Raw genomic sequence first — 17,078 nt, forward strand, 5'->3', positions numbered from 1 at the left:
TCTGCTTCTGAACAGGCTCACGTGTCCACTGAAGGTGTTGGGTAAGATCCCCCTGAGGTCACTTCCAGCCCTAGCCCCGATGTCCAATTGTGGACCTCACCCACCACTCTCCCTCAGATCGAGGGGATCACGATGTGAGCCAGAGCGTCCTGCCTCGGGCCTGCTCATCCAGGTAGGCGGCTCTTTGGGTGGAGATCAGCGGATCCAACTGGTCTGGCTGCCACAGGACACCTCCAAGGGCTCCCTCACCTACTTCTGGGCCAGAGGTGTGGGGAGGGGATCCTTCCTCAGGGCCCTCAGGGGCTCTCCAGGCTTCAGAGTTTAGGCCATCTGACCCTAAGTTCAGACCTCTTTCTTCCTTCCAGTTGCTGCCCCAGGAGCAAGGGCAACCGACTGGGTCTTTCTGGCCACCTTTGCCACTGATGGAGGGCACCCCAAGAGGCAGTGTGGCCCAGTGGGTAGGGCACAGGCTCCCCAGCTGTGTGACAATGGAAAAGGAGAGAGTTGGATTTGATGATCTCAGGGGTCCCTTCAGCTCTCGGTCTTCGCCCTTATGACCTCATCCACCTCCTCCTCATGGGAGTCTTGGGCTGCTTCCCCCTCCAAGCATGGATCGGCAGCACCCTGCTCACCACCCTCCCCCCCTTCTCCCCATACTAGCCTGTTCTCCACTCTGCCCCTTCGCTTCTTGTCTCATTCTTCACAGAGAAACTGAGATAAGCTGCACAAAGGAGGGGCCACCTTTCACTGATTCCAGGAGTCCTGTGCCTGCATGCTCCCCACTGGGGGGATCTGGATGAAGCCGTGAAGAAGAGCCCGCTCCCAGTCAGAAATGGCCATGGGGGGCAGCTAGGTGGCACAGTGGATAGAACACCGGCCCTGGAGTCAGGAGTACCTGAGTTCAAATCCGGCCCCAGACACTTGATACTTACTGGTTGTGTGACCCTGGGCAAGTCACTTAACCCCAATTGCCTCACTAAAAAAAAAAAAAAAGAAAAAAAAAAGAAATGGCCACGAGTTCTCACCCCCAACTTCCACTGAGTGGATGCCAGCCCGGGAATAGCCAGTGTGGTAGGCAAGGGGGGAGGGAGGACAGCCCCGAATGGGGGCTTGAGTCAGTAAGAATGACCAGCCGCTTCCCTGATACCAAGGAGCCAGAGGAAACAGCCCCCCGCCCTTGTCAGCTGGGGCTGTTTTTCAGGGTAATTGAGAGTTGGTTGGTGGTTGGGGGGGGGGCTTCTTCATGAATCCAGTCCCACTGCTGAGCTCTGAAAGACAGCCCCTCTCTAGCACCCCACCAAGCAATCAAGGCAGTGCTGTGAGTAGGAGGGAGCGACTATGTTTTGGGCTGCTCCCGGCAGGATGGAGCCTTGGGGGACCCGCTCCCCCAGCTCTGAGGGTGGATTTCCATGTATTGATGGGCAAATGCTGGATCCTTGGTCAAAACAAAATGAGGGGAAGGGGCAGCTAGATGGCGCAGTGGATAGAGCACCGGCCCTGGAGTCAGGAGTACCTGAGTTCAAATCTGGCCTCAGACACTTAACACTTACTAGCTGTGTGACCCTAGGCAAGTCACTTAACCCCAATTGCTTCACTAAATAAATAAATAAATAAATAAAATGAGGGAACGAAGCAGAAATGTTGGCATGTGAGCAATTTCTGTGTGTGTGTATGTGTGTGTGTGTGTGTGTGTGTGCCTTTGTGTGACACAATTCATCTTTGTGCGTGTCCACTGCATGTTCCTGCTCATTAATAACATTTCATTAGGGATGAGCCCAAGCCATAGGCTGGGCAGTAAAATGGGGGGGGGGGGTCAACAGCTCCTAGATTCTGGAGGCTAATTACTAGCCTGTGCCATTGGCCCTCACAACTGAGCCTTCTGGAGAGGGTGAGAGCCAGTCCCAAGGCAGCTTGGAGAGCTGGAAACACCAGGGGGGTGGGAACGTGAGAGCCAGTACACTCCAGAGCCAGTGACCCGGAGCCCTGCATAGGGCAGGGATGTAAGTGCCTGAGGCTATGCGGATATCTGGGGGAGCAGGAGGTGACACATCAGTCCCATGATCCATCCCACCTGCCCTACCCAGTGTGTGGAGGCTGACTGCAGGTGCCTGAGGCCATACAGACACCTGCGGGTAGGAGGGAAAGCTGCCCTTGCTCAGGCATCCTTGTTTCCTGTGGCTCTGCTACGAATGACCATTTCTCCCCTTTGCCCTAGAAACAGACCTGCCTGTTCTCTGAGCCTGAAGAGGGGTTTCTAGACAGAATTGTCCAGGGGTTCCTACATTTCCTGGGTGGGAGCAATAACCCAGACAATGAAAACTCCCGTGGAAGGACCGGATCATATCACAGGAGGGGCTCTGGCCCAAGGGACAAGGGCTGTGACCGCCCCCTCTGCCGCCCCTCCTGTGACTCAGTAGCTCCTGGAGGACCCATATCGTTTGAGCAGTCCCTTGGCTGAGGCCAGCCCACGGCTGCACGGGTCCCAGCCCTTTGCAGGACTCCCTTGGCTCAGTGTCTAACAGGGACCCACCCTGGGCTCCTCTCCGTGCTCCAGTTCTGACCATCTCTGGCCTCAGGGGATTTAGCAGTGGCCAGGACTCCCCCCTCCGCTCCCCCTTTGTAGCTGCCTGAGCTTCATCCTCTCAAGTGCCCGGAGTGTCTCTGACTTGGGGCAGAGAGAGTGGGGCATGAGAGTGATGTGTACTGTCCTAGGACCCCCCCCCCCGCCTCAACATACAGCTGGGGACAGTATGATGCCACGGAACAAGCACTCGACTGTTTTTTAGTTAGTTCATCACCTATTTTTGGTCTTCATAGTATTTTACCCTCCCCCCAATCACATGTAAAGATAGTTTTCAACATTCATCTTTGTCAGATTTTGAGTTCCCCATTTTCCTCCCTTCCTGCCCTCCCCCTCCCCAAGATAGCAAACCATCTGATCTAGGTTATACACCACAATCATGTTAAACACATTTCCACATTAGTCATGTTGGGTGAGAAGAATCCGAACAAAAGGAAAAGACACAAGAAAAAAGTGAAAATGGTCTGCTTCCATCTGCAGTCAGACCCCACCGTTCTTTCTCTGGATGTGGAGAGCAGTTTCCAGCACGAGTCTTTCTCGGATCATTGGATGGAGGAGCACTCAACTTGGAAGGGTCAGAGGACCCGAATTTGAATCTTGTCTCTGCTACTCATAGCTTATGCTTTGGGCAAGGCATTGTCTTCTTTGGGTCTCAGTTTTCTTATGGGAGGCCTCTGAAGCCCCTCCCAGCTCTAGACCTGAGCTATCTGGATGGTTCTCTGTCTACCCAACAGGACAGGGCGGGGGAGGCAGGGCAGAGGATGGGTGGTGGTGGAAGTCATCCAGGCCTGGACCACCAGCTCTGTGGGGGTGCACATTTCCCCCTGAGTGACAAATACGTCTGGCAAGACCTCCTCAGGGGTCTGGTCAAGCCTGGCCCCACTTCTGAACCCCTGGACAGACACCAGAGCTGAGAGGTCCCGATCAGAAATTAAGCAAGCCATGTGGTGGGGGAAGACAGTGGCTGCCTTTTGCGTGGGCTGGGGTCGGAATCACACCCATGAGAAGGAAAACTAGAAGATCCTGGGCCCAGCCTGGACATCTTTGGACAAAGACAAGCAGGAAAGCGGATTGCCAGAGACTCAGGCCAGGAGATTGTTGCCGGCCAGCCAGCTCAGGTCAGGGTGTGATGGATGAACTTACTGAGAGTCTGACTCCCCTGCTCCCATAAAGCCTGGGGTCTGGGCAGCCTCTGGTGTCCCTGTCCTGCCCCTGGCCGGCGTGCTGGCCTGGTTGAGCCCCTTCCTCACCTGGTCCAGCAGAGGAGCAGCTGCAAGGAGGTCACAGCAGGTCAGTGGTTGCTGCTAAGATGCTGTTCAGGACCCAGTGCCTGGCACAGAGCAAGTGCTTCTTAAATGTTTATTGAACTGAACTGAATTGACAGCATCAGGTCCCAGGTGGTGACCAGAGTTAGCAGAGGGTCGAGAGGTGAGTCATCACTCCCTCGGTCTAGGGCAGATCCTGCACCTGCACATGCACAATGTAGAGAGCTGGCTCTATGGACTTTGGGAGACTGTGCTGTGCTCCCAATGACCCTGATCCTGGCCTGAGCTCCATTGAGCTGACCCTTGACTTCAGGGAATCTGGAAATAAGTGACTCTGTAACTCCTCAAAGCCTCTGGAGGAGGACAGTGAGGGTCACTTCTCATTCCCTCTGACCCTGCACTGAATCACCAGATGTCTGCCTTCTCTGGCCAACACTCTGGTCTAGCCCAGGCACTCTCAGCAGAGATGCTGACACCCTTCTCCCTAAAGGGGCTTCCTATGGACTCTGGGATCCAAGAGACTCCTGGTTGGCATTTAAATGCTGCCACGCTCTGGTTCTGCTGCACGTCCCTGAGCTTTAGCCATCGCTTCCCCAGCACGCGGCCCAGGCCCGTGTGCACCTTTCCCTCTTGTGCCCCCAGTGCTCTCCCCATCCCCTCACCTCCACCTCTCGGCGACTGTGGCCCTCTTCTGGGCGCTGCCCTTCCATTGGGGCCTGCTTCAGCTCCTCATCCCCTAGACCACCTGGTGGCCCTGCTCTCCCGTGACACCATTTCCCTGAATACATGCACAGGGGCAGAACCTTCCCTCATTCTGAATCACCAAGAGAAGCTGGTGTATTGACTGCTTTGAACCATTTCTCAGCAGCTCGTCCTCTTTAGAAATCTGGGTTTTCCCCGAATCATCCTCTTCCCATCCCTGGAGGTGTTCTGCACTGACGTTCAGGACATGTTCCCCTCCCTCACCTCTGATGGCCTCAGCATCTGCTTTCTGTCCCCTCTCCTGACACCCTCACCAGGAAGCCAATATGCCTGTTAATGACCAGAGTCTTAGCTTCTCTACTTTCCCATCTCCACTTCTTCTCTACCACCCACTGTGCGAACCTCTCCCACCTCCTCAGAACACGTCCACTTCTAAGCCTTGAAGTGTCCCCCCTTCTCTGATGGCAACCTTCTGTTGTTCCCGTCTCCTGAGTCCTAATTCTGAACTCCGTTTCCTCCCAGAATATCTACCATTTCTTTTATTTTGTGGGGCAATGATGGTTAAGTGACTTGCTCAGGGTCACACAGCTGTATCTACCACTTCTTAATTCATTGTGGTCCATTTCAAAAGGCAGCCAAAAGACCTGTACTTTGCCTTCCGTCATTACCATGAATTATTTTATGATGTAGCCTGATGGAAGGGGATCCTCTTGAGCCACTCTATTTTCAATCTTGGAGGAGCCCTGTCTCTTAGAAGGCTACACTAAGGTTAGATGACCATAGGTGTTCCTGGAAGTGAAAGTGGGGTTCACTGAAGGTTGCCTGTTTAGCAATACCAAGGGCATTTCCCTCCAGAGGAGTCCAAACACTATGGTAGTATCCTAAAGATCTAGGTCTGTATTTGTGTCAAGAGTAAAATTAATGGTCCTCAGAATGTGAAGAGCTGTCCTGCTGGCAGCCTGAAGTTCATTACCTTTCCCAGCTGAATTCACACCACACAGGAGCACTATGATCAGAAAGACTCAGCAGGAAAGGAGAATACTTGCATGTCCTTTTATGGACTACTTGAGTCCTTTATGCATATTTTCTTCAGAGTGGAATAAAGGCTGTCTTCTACTTGATATATGAAGTTGCCTTGAATGTTTGTATGGGATCTTGGGGCTACATTTGTGGAGACCTAGGTATGAAATACACTCTGAGATTCCCAGTGGTAATTCTGGGTGGAAAAAATGAAAGCCACACAGAGAGTGATCAACTTGGGGCAGGAGTCGGGGAGGGCTTCTTCCAGCATTGGATTTGGTCTGTAAGCTCAGAGTGTGGGTCACACAGACATAAAGTGCATCAGGACAATCATGTGTTCATGAAGGTTCTTCCTCCACCCCGACTCCTGCACTGAATTGCCACAATAAGGCTTGTTTGACAGTTATATTGGTGACATTATAACCAAGCCCACTAAAACTTTGCAAAACTCTGTGACAACTAGTTAATCTAGTCAAATGCCCTGAGAGGAACATTCCCTTTTCTGTCTAAGAGAGTCTGGAGAGTTTTCTGCTCCACTAGCCTCCTTTGACATTCAGATTTGTCAGAAAATTGCTTTTTGTTGTTGTTGTTGTTTTGGTTTGGTTTTTTTGTGGGGCAGTGGGGGTTAAGTGACTTGCCCAGGGTCACACAGCTAGTAAATGTCAAGTGTCTAAGGCCAGATTTGAACTCAGGTCCTCCTGAATCCAGGGCCGGTGCTTTATCCACTGCACCACCTAGCTGCCCCCAGAAAATTGCTTTTGAGAAGACCCAGGATAGCACCAGCCAATCCCAAGAGTGTGTCCCTAGCCTTCTGAGCTTCTAATGGAACTGAAAATACAGGAGGGGCATGGCCTGAATGATATTTTTGTAGGGTTTCACCTGGCACCTGCCAGGTTATACAGAACAAGATGCCCCTCCCAGAATAAGCTCATCACTTCTAAACTGACTACTCAGGGTGCCATCTTCAGCCCTCCCTTTAGAAAGGGCTGAAGTTGGGCTCGTCCCATTCTACCAATACACCTAGATCAGGTCCTTCTTCTGGCACGAGTGTCTCTGGGCACCTTCTCTGACAGGCTGACAAGGAAGCCATGTGGTGGCTGCCCTGGGTACTTGTCTGTTCCCTGGGAGTTAGCCCCCCAGGACCACCAGGTCAGTGACAGGGTGGCTGCATCTCTGAAATGGAGACTCTTTGGACACCGCTCCACGTCCCCCTGGGCACCCTCCATAGAACAGACCTGGCTGTATTTTTTTCTACCCGAGTTTTCCTAGTTCTGGCTTCTCTCCTCTCCAAACCCGCCTCAGTGTGGCTAAAGTCATGTGGATGAGCCTGCTCTGAGCAGGGGGTCATCACTCCTCCACAACACCATCCTGTGTTGAGCTGGTGTGACCATCTTCTGTTCATCCGAGGAAGCAGAAATGAAGCAGCCATCCAGAGGAGATGAAGCCAGAGAGTTAGAGATGCAACCAGGCCTTTATCTCCTTACTCCCCATTGGGTAAGTGATGCTCTGCACGCCTCCCCCACAGGAGATGGTGAAAGAGCCTGCGGGTGAGGCTTGCCAGAGTTAACATTTTGGAAGGACCCTTAGCCCCAAGTACAGAACAGGATAAGGAGCCCAGCCAAGAGAAGGGGAAGGACCCGGCTCCTCTGGTCCCTTTGTGCTCCTCCAGGGCCCGGGGGCTTCGGGTGGATAAAACAGCAGGAAGCAAACAGACTTTCTTTTTGCTTGGTCACATGAGCGGGGAATGGGCAGAAAGTAAAACGAGCCATTTCTCCCTAAGCTGTGCCTGACTCCAAAGTCAGGGCTCGAGCCCCTGGTTTGGAACCAGCTGTTTCAGGAGAATCCAGGGGGAGGCTGTTCTGGAGCCGGTCCCCAAAGGGCTGACCCAGGGACTCATGAGGATCCTTCCCAGCTTAATCGGGTAGAAAAGCGTCAATGCAGGGTCAGGCCATGCTGCTCAGGGCACCAGGCTTTCTGGGGAGGAAATTGTGGAAGGCTTGGAGTCATCTCTGAGACCTCCTGTGTCACAAGTAGGGAGCCTCCAGTGTGGGCCTGGGCATGTCTACAGCCCATCCCAACATGGCCCCTTCCTATAGTCCCAGGTTTCCTAGGCTTTACCCCATCCCAAGTTGGTATAACCAGCAGCCAATCCCTAGGGGATGGGCAGTCAGGACCCAGAATCGAAGAGGCTGGCTGACCTCTCTCCTTTTCAGTAGGGCCGTCAGACCAGATGCATCTATCTGCCCCACCTCAAATATGTCCCATGGGGGAATGACTCTCCAGGGTTCTGAACAGAAGTCCATTCCCTGACTGCTAGGGGAGGATCGGTCAGCCCTCAGTTTACACGACCCAGCTTAGTCTCTCTCTTTCCACCACTTTGGTGGTTTTGATTACAGCCAGTACCCTTCATTGTCAAAGACAATGAAGCAGGGGGCAGAAATCCGAGCAGTTCTCCTTCTACAGATTAGATTGGACCAAAGGATGACTTTTGGCGGGGAGACGCACAAACCCATGGAGGAGCCAAGGACAGGGGGCTTGGTGGCAGAGGGATTGGTCAGACCTATGGTGCCTACTGGTTGCCTGTCATAATCTGCTTTCCTCCCAGCTTTCAGGGGTGGGGTGGGGCTCCACATGGCTCCCAGACTCCCTTGGAATTCTGCCTGGCCCCTGGAAGGTTGGGAGTGGGGGAAGGAACGGCAAGAAGGATGTCTTGAGCTGATTCAGCAAATCACTGAAAAAAATCACTGAAAAAGCGCTGCACTCCACTGGAGAACGAAGCCGTTTCATTCAAATAAATGTTTTATTAAGAACTTGGTGATACTGAAGACATGTATTAAATTCAAGAGTGATTCTTGCTAGAAAGAAAATGAGCATCACAGGTGGAACCACTAAGGTGTAGTCGGGTCATTTAACCCCTCAAAGGAGGGATTCCTAAAACGGAGAAAAGAAGACTTGAGGAGCTCAGAACTGTCACCGATTTTGTCTTGGAATGACCATACAGAAAGGAGTACATCTGGGCTTTCTGGGCGGGGGGCGGATTGGAAGCGATCCAAAGCCCCTCCATCCCTCAGGGCCCTGACCCCATGATCCGAGCCCCTTCCCTTCCTGGTCCTGGTTGGCCATCTCTGTGAATGGGGACCATGTACATGACCCCTGCCCTGCTGGGCTTCTGAAATAAGGGGTTGAAGAGGAAAACCTTCCTGGTCAAGGTAGATGGGTGGAGGCACCAACTCCCATGGAGGATGGCAGAGGTGCTTCCACAGAACTGGCTTCTTGTTTCCCAGGGGAAAATCTGACAATGGATTCTCTATCTGGAGAAAAGCAAACACGCTCATCTTTCCTGCCCTCAAAAGCCCAACTCTTAATGTTTTCTCTAACCTTGAGCCATCTTTAGAAGTAGCATACTCCAAGGATGCTTCATGTGACCCCAGCAGGGTCACAAGCATAACCAGCCGTGCCTGGTGGGTACTTTGTGCCTGGTATTGGGCACTCGAGTGGTTGCTGGTTACTGGAAGGAAGCCCAGAGACCTACAGACCAGGCTCAAAGGTGCTATCTCGGCCATCCCTTCCCCTCTCCCCCAGCCCCAGTCGCCCTACACTGAGCGGGGCAGAGGACTCCAGAAGACATTGCTCCTGCTCCCCGGGGACCTAACCATGACCAGACAAAGGACCTCCGCCTCCAGGTTCACGGCGTGTCACGCAGACTGTGGTTGTCTCTTCTCCGCCCTCAGAAATCCCCTTTCTGCAGACAAAAAGCCTGAAACTCTCCTCATGCCTGAAGACCCTCATCAGACCATGCCAACTTCTGAGAGTGCGGCAGCTCCAAGTCCCCAATCAGCCCCTGCCAAAATGAGAAGAGAATAGAACCATAGAAAAATGACCCTCATTCAATACGCCCCATAAAGCTCAGCCAAGGAGTGAGCCAACGGGCAGCTGATCCTTAACAAAGAGCTGCCGGTAACCCAACAACACACAAAAACATCACATCTTCCGAACCAGAGGAAAAGAGCAGCTCCGCCAATCTCATTGCTCCCATCTTGCCGTTTGTTGCCACACAAGTGCCGACCTTTCCAAAGTTCATGTCCAGGACGGGGGCTGGTGCAGTCCCAGTCCCAGAGGTCCCAAACAGGGGCATGATCAGGGGAGCTTCTTGTACATCCTCATCTTTTTCTTGGCAAACCTGAGTCTGGCTGTCCTTCTTAGCTTTTTCTTCAGGGCTGAGAGAAACAAGGAAGAGAGATCTCAGATGATCTAACCTGAAAGTGGGTTTGAGCCCCTGAGTTTCACTGCATCCTAGAGAGCCCATGAGTACTAGTCCATGAATCCTCACTGACCCTTGGCTGATTGGTCCCATTCTGCTTCTAGTTTGGGAATGTCAAAGGATCCTGAAGGTTGCTCCCCCAAGTCATGTTATATAGCCCTAGTTCTTGACTGCCTGACTGAAATAATGGGGCCCAGTTGACTGGGGGTATGCATCTAAGACCCTCTCCCATCTGTATTGTTCCAGTTCACTCACACACACACATACACACAGAATTTGCATAACAAAGGTGGGGAGCCTTGTAACTGACCTAAGTAGATGTCCTCACATAGCCTGAAACCATTTGCTTTACTTGGCAAATAGGCTGGGGACCCTGGCTAGTGCCTGAAGCCAGCCTTGGGAGAATCTGTCCTGGGATAGGACCAGTCGTTTTCACTCCAGCACTGATTGTTGCCTTTACCTTTTACACAGACATGGGAACAGTCCCTCAGGGAGACAAAGTTGTTTTCGTTGCCACCACAGCCAGTGTAGGTAAAGGGCTCGCAGATCTTGCTTTTCCAGTTAAAATAATAGCGGGTCACATTTGCTGAGCAAGACCCTCCATCTGGTGGGCTATAGCAGAATTGGGGGGCTTTGGGAAAGAAAGAAAAGTTGAGTTAGAAGGTTCTTAACATAGAGCCACTTCAGACAAGAGCCACAGGGGTGATGACAATATGTGACCCTGACTTGTGACTGAAGCTACGAAATGCAGGGATGAATGGTCTGCTGATGCAGAACTCTAGGGGAAGAAGCAAAGGCCATTAAAAGAATACTCCCCACGCAGGCAGCCTCGTTTATCTGGTCCTCTCTACCACCCCTCTGATATCCAAGAAGAGAGCAGCCACCTTACCAGCAGCCCCTTCAAAATGTGCAGCTGATGTGCTCAGAAAAGACCGAAAGACTCCGGGACCTCCTCATTGGAAGGAGGGATTTCAGAGGGCCATATGGTCCAACCTACATCTGGCCCTCAGGAATCATATCCACAGCAAGTGTCATTTAGCCATTCTTGCATCCTCTTTGGTGATGGAAGAGTCACTACCTCCTGAGGCAGCCCATCTCTTATAGGTAGGGAGTTTTCCCTTGCTTATATTGGCCCAAGCGCTGCAGCTCTACAATGCAGAGGATCATAAAACGACTGACTTCTAAAGAGGAAGAGGGGACAGACTCCCCGGCCTTGGACTCGAGATCCAGGAGAAGAGCCTTTCAGACTCCCGGCCCTTCAGAAACCGGAAGACAGCTCTGGTGTGCCTCCCCTCCACCTACTGAGTTTTATCTTCTCCAGGCGAGGCATGCCCAGTCCCTTCAGCCCATCTTTCTACACCATAGGGGCACTGGGGCAGCTGGGTGGTGCAGTGGATAGAGCACCGGAGATCTGAAGTCAGAAGACTTCCTAGTAGTGTGACTTTGGGCACTTCTCTTTGCCTCACTTTCCTTAACTCTAAAATAGGAATAGCAGCAGCACCTACTTCGAAGGGTTATTGTGAGGATTAGATGAGATGATTTTTGTGAATATCGCTTTTGCTTAATAGGTGCTGTTTATATAAATATCTGTTCCCTTCCCTTCCCCTAGGGACTCCGTCCTCTTGGTCCTCCCAGTTCCTCCTCTGGACACCCTCTAGCTCATCACCGCCTTTAAACCATGCTGAATCCAGCCAGAACACAAACTCTTCCACTTCCCCGGGCTTTGCTTGGGCAACCAGGGACATTTATGATTATTATCAGTCACTTGTGAGAAGCCAGCGAATAGAGAACTCCCAGTTTCCCGAAGACTTGCACTTGCTGAAGGGAAGAGCAGCAGGATTTCCTGGACTCTGTGATGACCTCCCTGAGGCTAGATTCCCAGTATAACTACTCTGCAAGGGCTCGATCCAGAGTCTTGGAAAGGGCGAAGAGGGCAAGGAAGACGCTGCTGAATCGTCTCAGATCGTGGCATCCAGTGAGTGAGAATGGCACACACTTGGTCAATGTTCACGCTAGGCTGGGGTGGGGTCACAGCAAGGAAATCTGGACAGCGATGCTCGAATTACCCCTAGAGGCTGATAAAGCAAGGGAATGCCTTACCTTTCACGGGAGCACAAAAGTCCTTGCATGTGGCAGCGTCTGGGAATCGGTTGTGATTGCCAGGACCACCAGTGAATACAAACTTCTCACAGGCCATGGAGCTGAGGTTGAAGAAATACTGCTGCTCCTGGTACTCCCCAAACTCTGCTCCACTGGCTTCCAGCCTGCATATTTTGGGAACTCCTAGGAGAACGAAGACATTGAAGCGTCATTAGACAGTGGGGATAAGGACATCTGTTTCTCTAGCCCTCCAACGTTTACCATCTCATTTGACTCACAAGAAATCTGTAAGGCTAGTACTTTCATTACAGCCATTTTCCAGATGAGGAAACACTCAGCGTCAGTCAGTCCATAAGCACCGAGTGAGCAATAACTATTCGTGTGCGTGCGTGCGCATGGCACTGTGCTAAATGTTGGCCATAGAAAAGAGCAGAAACAATTCCTGCCTTCAGAGAGCTTACGCTCTACTAGGGGAGCTAACGCGCGGACAGCTAGGTCCATACAAGATATCCAGGTACAGTAAATGGGAGGGAATCTCAGAGGCAATGGATTGGGAGCGGGGAAAGGGTTAGGAATGGATTTAGGGTTAGAGGAGAGGCTTTGGGGAGCAGATGCGATTCGATCTGAATCTTGACGGAAGTAAGAGAAGCCGGAAGGTGGAGGTAGGGGCGGAGAGGGTCCAGGTATGGGCGGAGAGCGTTTCAGTGCAAATGTCCAGTCAGAAGATGTCATCCTGCCCTGCCCCTTTGACACCATAATTACTTCTGGGGATGGCGGTAGTCTGTTAGCTAGTAATTGGGAAACCTAGGGCAAAGAGAGCGTTTAGTAGAGTGTGCTGCAGAGAGGTCAAGAAGAAGTGAAGGGACTTTCCCAGGGTCACTCAGCCAGGCAATGACTGAGGTGAGAGTCCAGCCCTTATGTATCCCCTCAAAGGAGTACAGAGTAGCCCTGGGCTATTCAAAAGCACATGGGGGGGGGCGCAGCTAGGTGGTGAAGTGGATAGAGTACCAGCCCTGGAGTCAGGAGGACCTGAGTTCAAATCCGGCCTCAGACACTTAACAATTACTAGCTGTGTGACTCTTGGCAAACCACTTAACCCCAATTGCCTCACAAAAAACAAAAAAACCAAAAAGCACATGGGGGCCAATAAGACAGACAGGCAGTCACAGCCTCACTCAAGGCTCCGCACTCAGTATGCATTGCTCTTTGAAAGGCCTTAGCCACGGAGTCTGGTTTTCTATGAACATAAATGGTGCCTCTGCTAAGCGATTCACTCTTCTGGTCAAAGAAAAAACCAAAGTCTTTGCTGCTCCCTTCCCTAGAACCCTTCCTTTGAGGCAAGGACACCAGAAAATCCCACTGTCCGGGAGGGGTGGGAAGTTCCAATTTGTCAGAAAAGGAGTATTTTTAAATCATGGTTCAAGGCTGTGAGAATTAAAATGAGACAGTCGGTTAACAAAAGCTACTAGTGAGAGTGTCTCCCACGGCGAAGAGCAAAGAAATCCCCAGGAGTCCCGGAACTGATCAAATTTGGGGGCAGCCCCCGAGCAGGTCTCTTTACATGCCTAGGGTGGGGTCAGGGGAGGTGGGGCTGAGGTCTGGAGCTATTGCCTCACCTCCCGGGCTTCAGTCTGGTCTCAGCTCTACCGCCACCTCCTACAGGCGGCCCTCCGGACTCCCTCCCTTCACCAGTATAGTGCTCTCCTCCTCGGGTGCTTGGTTTGGGGGCCTTCGAGGCCCTTGGGGGCAGGGACTCTTTCAGACGGGTCTTTTTATCCCTAACGACTAGTACTCGGAGGTGGGCCCATAACTTATCCTTAAGAACTGCTCGCCTGAATGAATGAGTGAGCTACCTAGAAAAGAGGTAAGAATGGAGGGGACACAATCACGGGTTAGGGGCAATAGACGATGGCGGAACTCTGCCTGGATGCTGGGGGTGGCGGGGGAGGTGTTAGCCAGGATGGGGCGGGGGGATGGGACTCAGAGCTGACACTGGGGAGCCGCGGCCGGGAGTGGGGAGGGGCAAGCAGCGAGCTCGCAGGGAAGTCCCACTTACTCGGAATCCACCCACACGCCTGCTCACAGTCCTCGGGCGTCTCGAAGTTATTGGCATTGCCCTCGCAGCCCCCGAAGATGAAGGGGCGGCAGCTCTGCAGGTGGCGATCATAGTAGAAGCTGGGGAGGCGGGCTCGGCACGGCCCATCATCTGGGGGCAGCAGGCAGCGCGCCGGGGGGATGTCTGGGGGTGGAGGAGGAAGAGAGACCTGATAGGACTGGGAGGAAGAGGAGGCCAGAGGACATAGAGGGGAGGCGGAGGGGGGAAGAGGGGACCGGGGGACAATAAGACAGGCGAGGAAGGGAAGGAAAGAGAAGGGGGGAAGTAGGGAGCGGGGCAGATCCCGGGGCCGGGGCGGGGAGATCCCGGGGGGGGGCACAAGGGGAAGAGGAGATGACCAGGAAACTGAGAGGAAGGGGCCAGGAGGAGATAGGCAGGGGGAGAAGGGGAGGGAGAGAAAAATGGGAGGGGGGAGGGAATGGGGAGACCAAGAGGGCGGAGAGGGAGACGGGGGAATGTGTGTATGTGTGGGGGGAGGGAATAGTGGGAGGCGGGGGTGTGTGTGTGAGAAGGGCAGGCTTCCGAGGCGTGGCGGGTGGGCTGAGGAGGGGAAAGAGGAAAAGAGAGCCGAGATTTCAGTGAGGAGCCCGCACCCCGAGGCTGGACTGGACGGGGGCTCAGGACAGCGACCCTCCCCCTTCCCCAAGGCTCTCTCGTTCTTACCTCTGGGCTCCGGCTGAGCATCCCCCAACCCCGGCCTCAGGAGCAGGGCCGACCACAGTAGCAGCAGGAGCGTGAGCATGGTGAAGGGACTACGTTCCTGTCCGGGTCCGAAACGAGGGGACTGACAGACTGTAGTACTCAGGTGGCTGAACCGAAGCTCCTGGGTCTCAGGCTGGCGCCTGCGGGTGCCAGCCGGGCCAGGAAGAGGTTCCCGATTTATTGACGGCGCTGGTCCCTTGCTCTGGGACCAGCCCCGGGGCGGAGCGGGACGGACTGGGGCGTGGCAGGTGAGCGGAGGAGGGGCTCAGTCAGCGAACTTGAACTTGGCGCCAGCATCCAGCTGGAGGAGGAGAGAAAGGAAAGGGACGTCTTTGGTTAAGACGCATCCTGCGCATCCCTTGCTCTCCAAGCGAGGTGGGGAGGAGGCGGAGTAAGGGGAGGAGGAGGAGGAGGGCAAGGCCACCAGGCTAGGAAGAGGGAACCGAGAGAGGGAGGGTGTGTGTGTGTGTGTGTGTGTGTGTGTGTGTGTGTGTGTGTAGGGAAGCCCCTTTCTCGCATCAGAGCACATCCGAGGGAACTAAGATTTTTGGGATCTGTCAGTCGTCAACTAGCATTTATTAATCGCCAGCTGTGCGTCAGACGCGGTGTTCAGGCGCAGAAAGAAAGACAGAAGCCAGTCCCTGCTCTCCAGGACGGCCTCACCAAGTGCTTGGCTTGGTTCTGTGCTAGTCACTCTGTCCGCGACACCGCACGGTGAGTGGTATAGTTTCTGGTTCCAACATGCAGCTCACTTCCAAATTTCTGGGAAGTCCCGAGAAAAACCAGAGGCTGACAGAAGCACTTTCCCGGTTCCGGGGAATCTGGAGGCTGGGCCGCTTGCCTCTTCCCGGCAGCCTCCTTGACACTGGCTTCGGAAGGGCAGCAGAGGAGGACTTCATCCTGCCCTGCCCCTTTGACACCATAATTACTTCTGGGGATGGCGGTAGTCTGTTAGCTAGTACTTGGGAAACCCAGACATGGATAGGAAATAAGGCGGCTGGGTATAATGAATGGGTAGTGAATTGTACTAGAAACCTGGTGACCTGGCTGGTCATTAACTGTCCGAGTGACCTTGGGTTAAACTCATCTCCTTCCCTAAGCCTCAGTGTCCTCCTCCATAAAATGGACTTGGGGTGGACTCTAGGGCTCCCGAGTGGCTCACTGCCTCTTAAGATGCTCTGGTCCCAGTGAGGTTGGGGAAGAAGCATCTAGAGGGGGAGCAGCTAGGTGGCGCAGTGGATAAAGCACCGGCCCTGGATTCAGGACGACTTGAATTCAAATCTAGCCTCGGACACTTGACACTAGCTGTGTGACCCTGTGTGCCCCACAAAAACCCCAAAAAACAAATAAACAAAAAGAATGAAATACTATACCCTAAGTTTCCATTGCCCCTCTCCCCCCCTCTCCCCCCCCCCCCAACCATCAGAAAATGGATTTCTTTGAGGCCTTGCTGAACGGCCACAGTTCAGACATGGCTGTGGTACACAAGGAACTCAGGGCCTTTTACCGGAGGTGTCTCCTCTGGGCCCCCACTCAGCCATCAGTCCCCAACACTTTGCCTTGGTGTTTATCCTCATGGCACATGGTGTAGGTCTGTCCTTTGCCTTTGGGCAAGTCAATGTCCCACAGATTCTTCCCCACTTTGGTCTCATGTCGTGGCCCTTCCCCATTCCTTCTCTTTTCTCCTCCTTTCTTGCATGCAATCCACACAACCAGTCATCAATCTCGAGGCTATAGCCGTCCTTCCACCAGACAAGGCTAGGGTCCCAGGAACAATCCTCCAAGTTCCTCTCACACTGTCTCCGCATTAAGCATCCTGAGGCCCATTATGGCAGATCTTAGTTGAAAGGATAGTCAGCTCACAGGAGGGGGTTAGGAAGAGGAAAGGAACGTGTCCTTGGTCTTCTACTGAGCATTTGCAGATGGGTTGGAAGGGTTGGAGAAGGATGTGACAAGAAAACAGATAACTGAGTGAGAGGTTTGAGACAATAAGAAAAACTGTCAACCATACAACCATTTGTTCCTTTCCACATTGAGATATCTGTTAAGCAGCGAGCGGTTTCTCCTCTGGAAAAAGAGAGCCTATAGCAGGGACTGCTTCCTCAGCTCTTACTCTATCCACTGTAGAATTTTCCTCACACAAATCAGAGCTGCTCCGGAGTCATCCATTATCCAGAAGCTGAATGGTGGAGCCGTGCAAAATCAGAGGTTTTAGCTGCATTGGGAATTGTTGTGCCAATGTGGTGCCTCCTGATGTGGTACTTCCTAGTTGAGTCAGTGGAGCATTGAATAATGAGGGTCCCCACTGATGGCTTACTCCTTGGCCTCTAC

At 53.0% G+C, this 17,078-nt stretch overlaps 1 protein-coding gene across 1 annotated transcript; it reads right to left on the reverse strand.

Moving 5' to 3' along the window:
- Nucleotides 1–8,349: 8,349 nt before the first annotated feature.
- On the reverse strand, nucleotides 8,350–16,555 carry TFPI2 (tissue factor pathway inhibitor 2). The gene is made up of 7 exons (XM_044002007.1): nucleotides 16,389–16,555; nucleotides 15,500–15,678; nucleotides 14,709–14,981; nucleotides 13,986–14,168; nucleotides 11,930–12,112; nucleotides 10,290–10,460; nucleotides 8,350–9,785 (listed from the first exon to the last, which is right to left on the reverse strand). The coding sequence occupies exons 1-7, from the start codon at nucleotides 16,553–16,555 to the stop codon at nucleotides 9,706–9,708; spliced, it is 1,236 nt and encodes a 411-aa protein (XP_043857942.1). The 3' UTR covers nucleotides 8,350–9,705.
- Nucleotides 16,556–17,078: the final 523 nt, after the last annotated feature.

This window comes from Dromiciops gliroides, chromosome 1, assembly GCF_019393635.1.
Source record: "Dromiciops gliroides isolate mDroGli1 chromosome 1, mDroGli1.pri, whole genome shotgun sequence".
Classification (NCBI taxonomy): domain Eukaryota; kingdom Metazoa; phylum Chordata; class Mammalia; order Microbiotheria; family Microbiotheriidae; genus Dromiciops; species Dromiciops gliroides.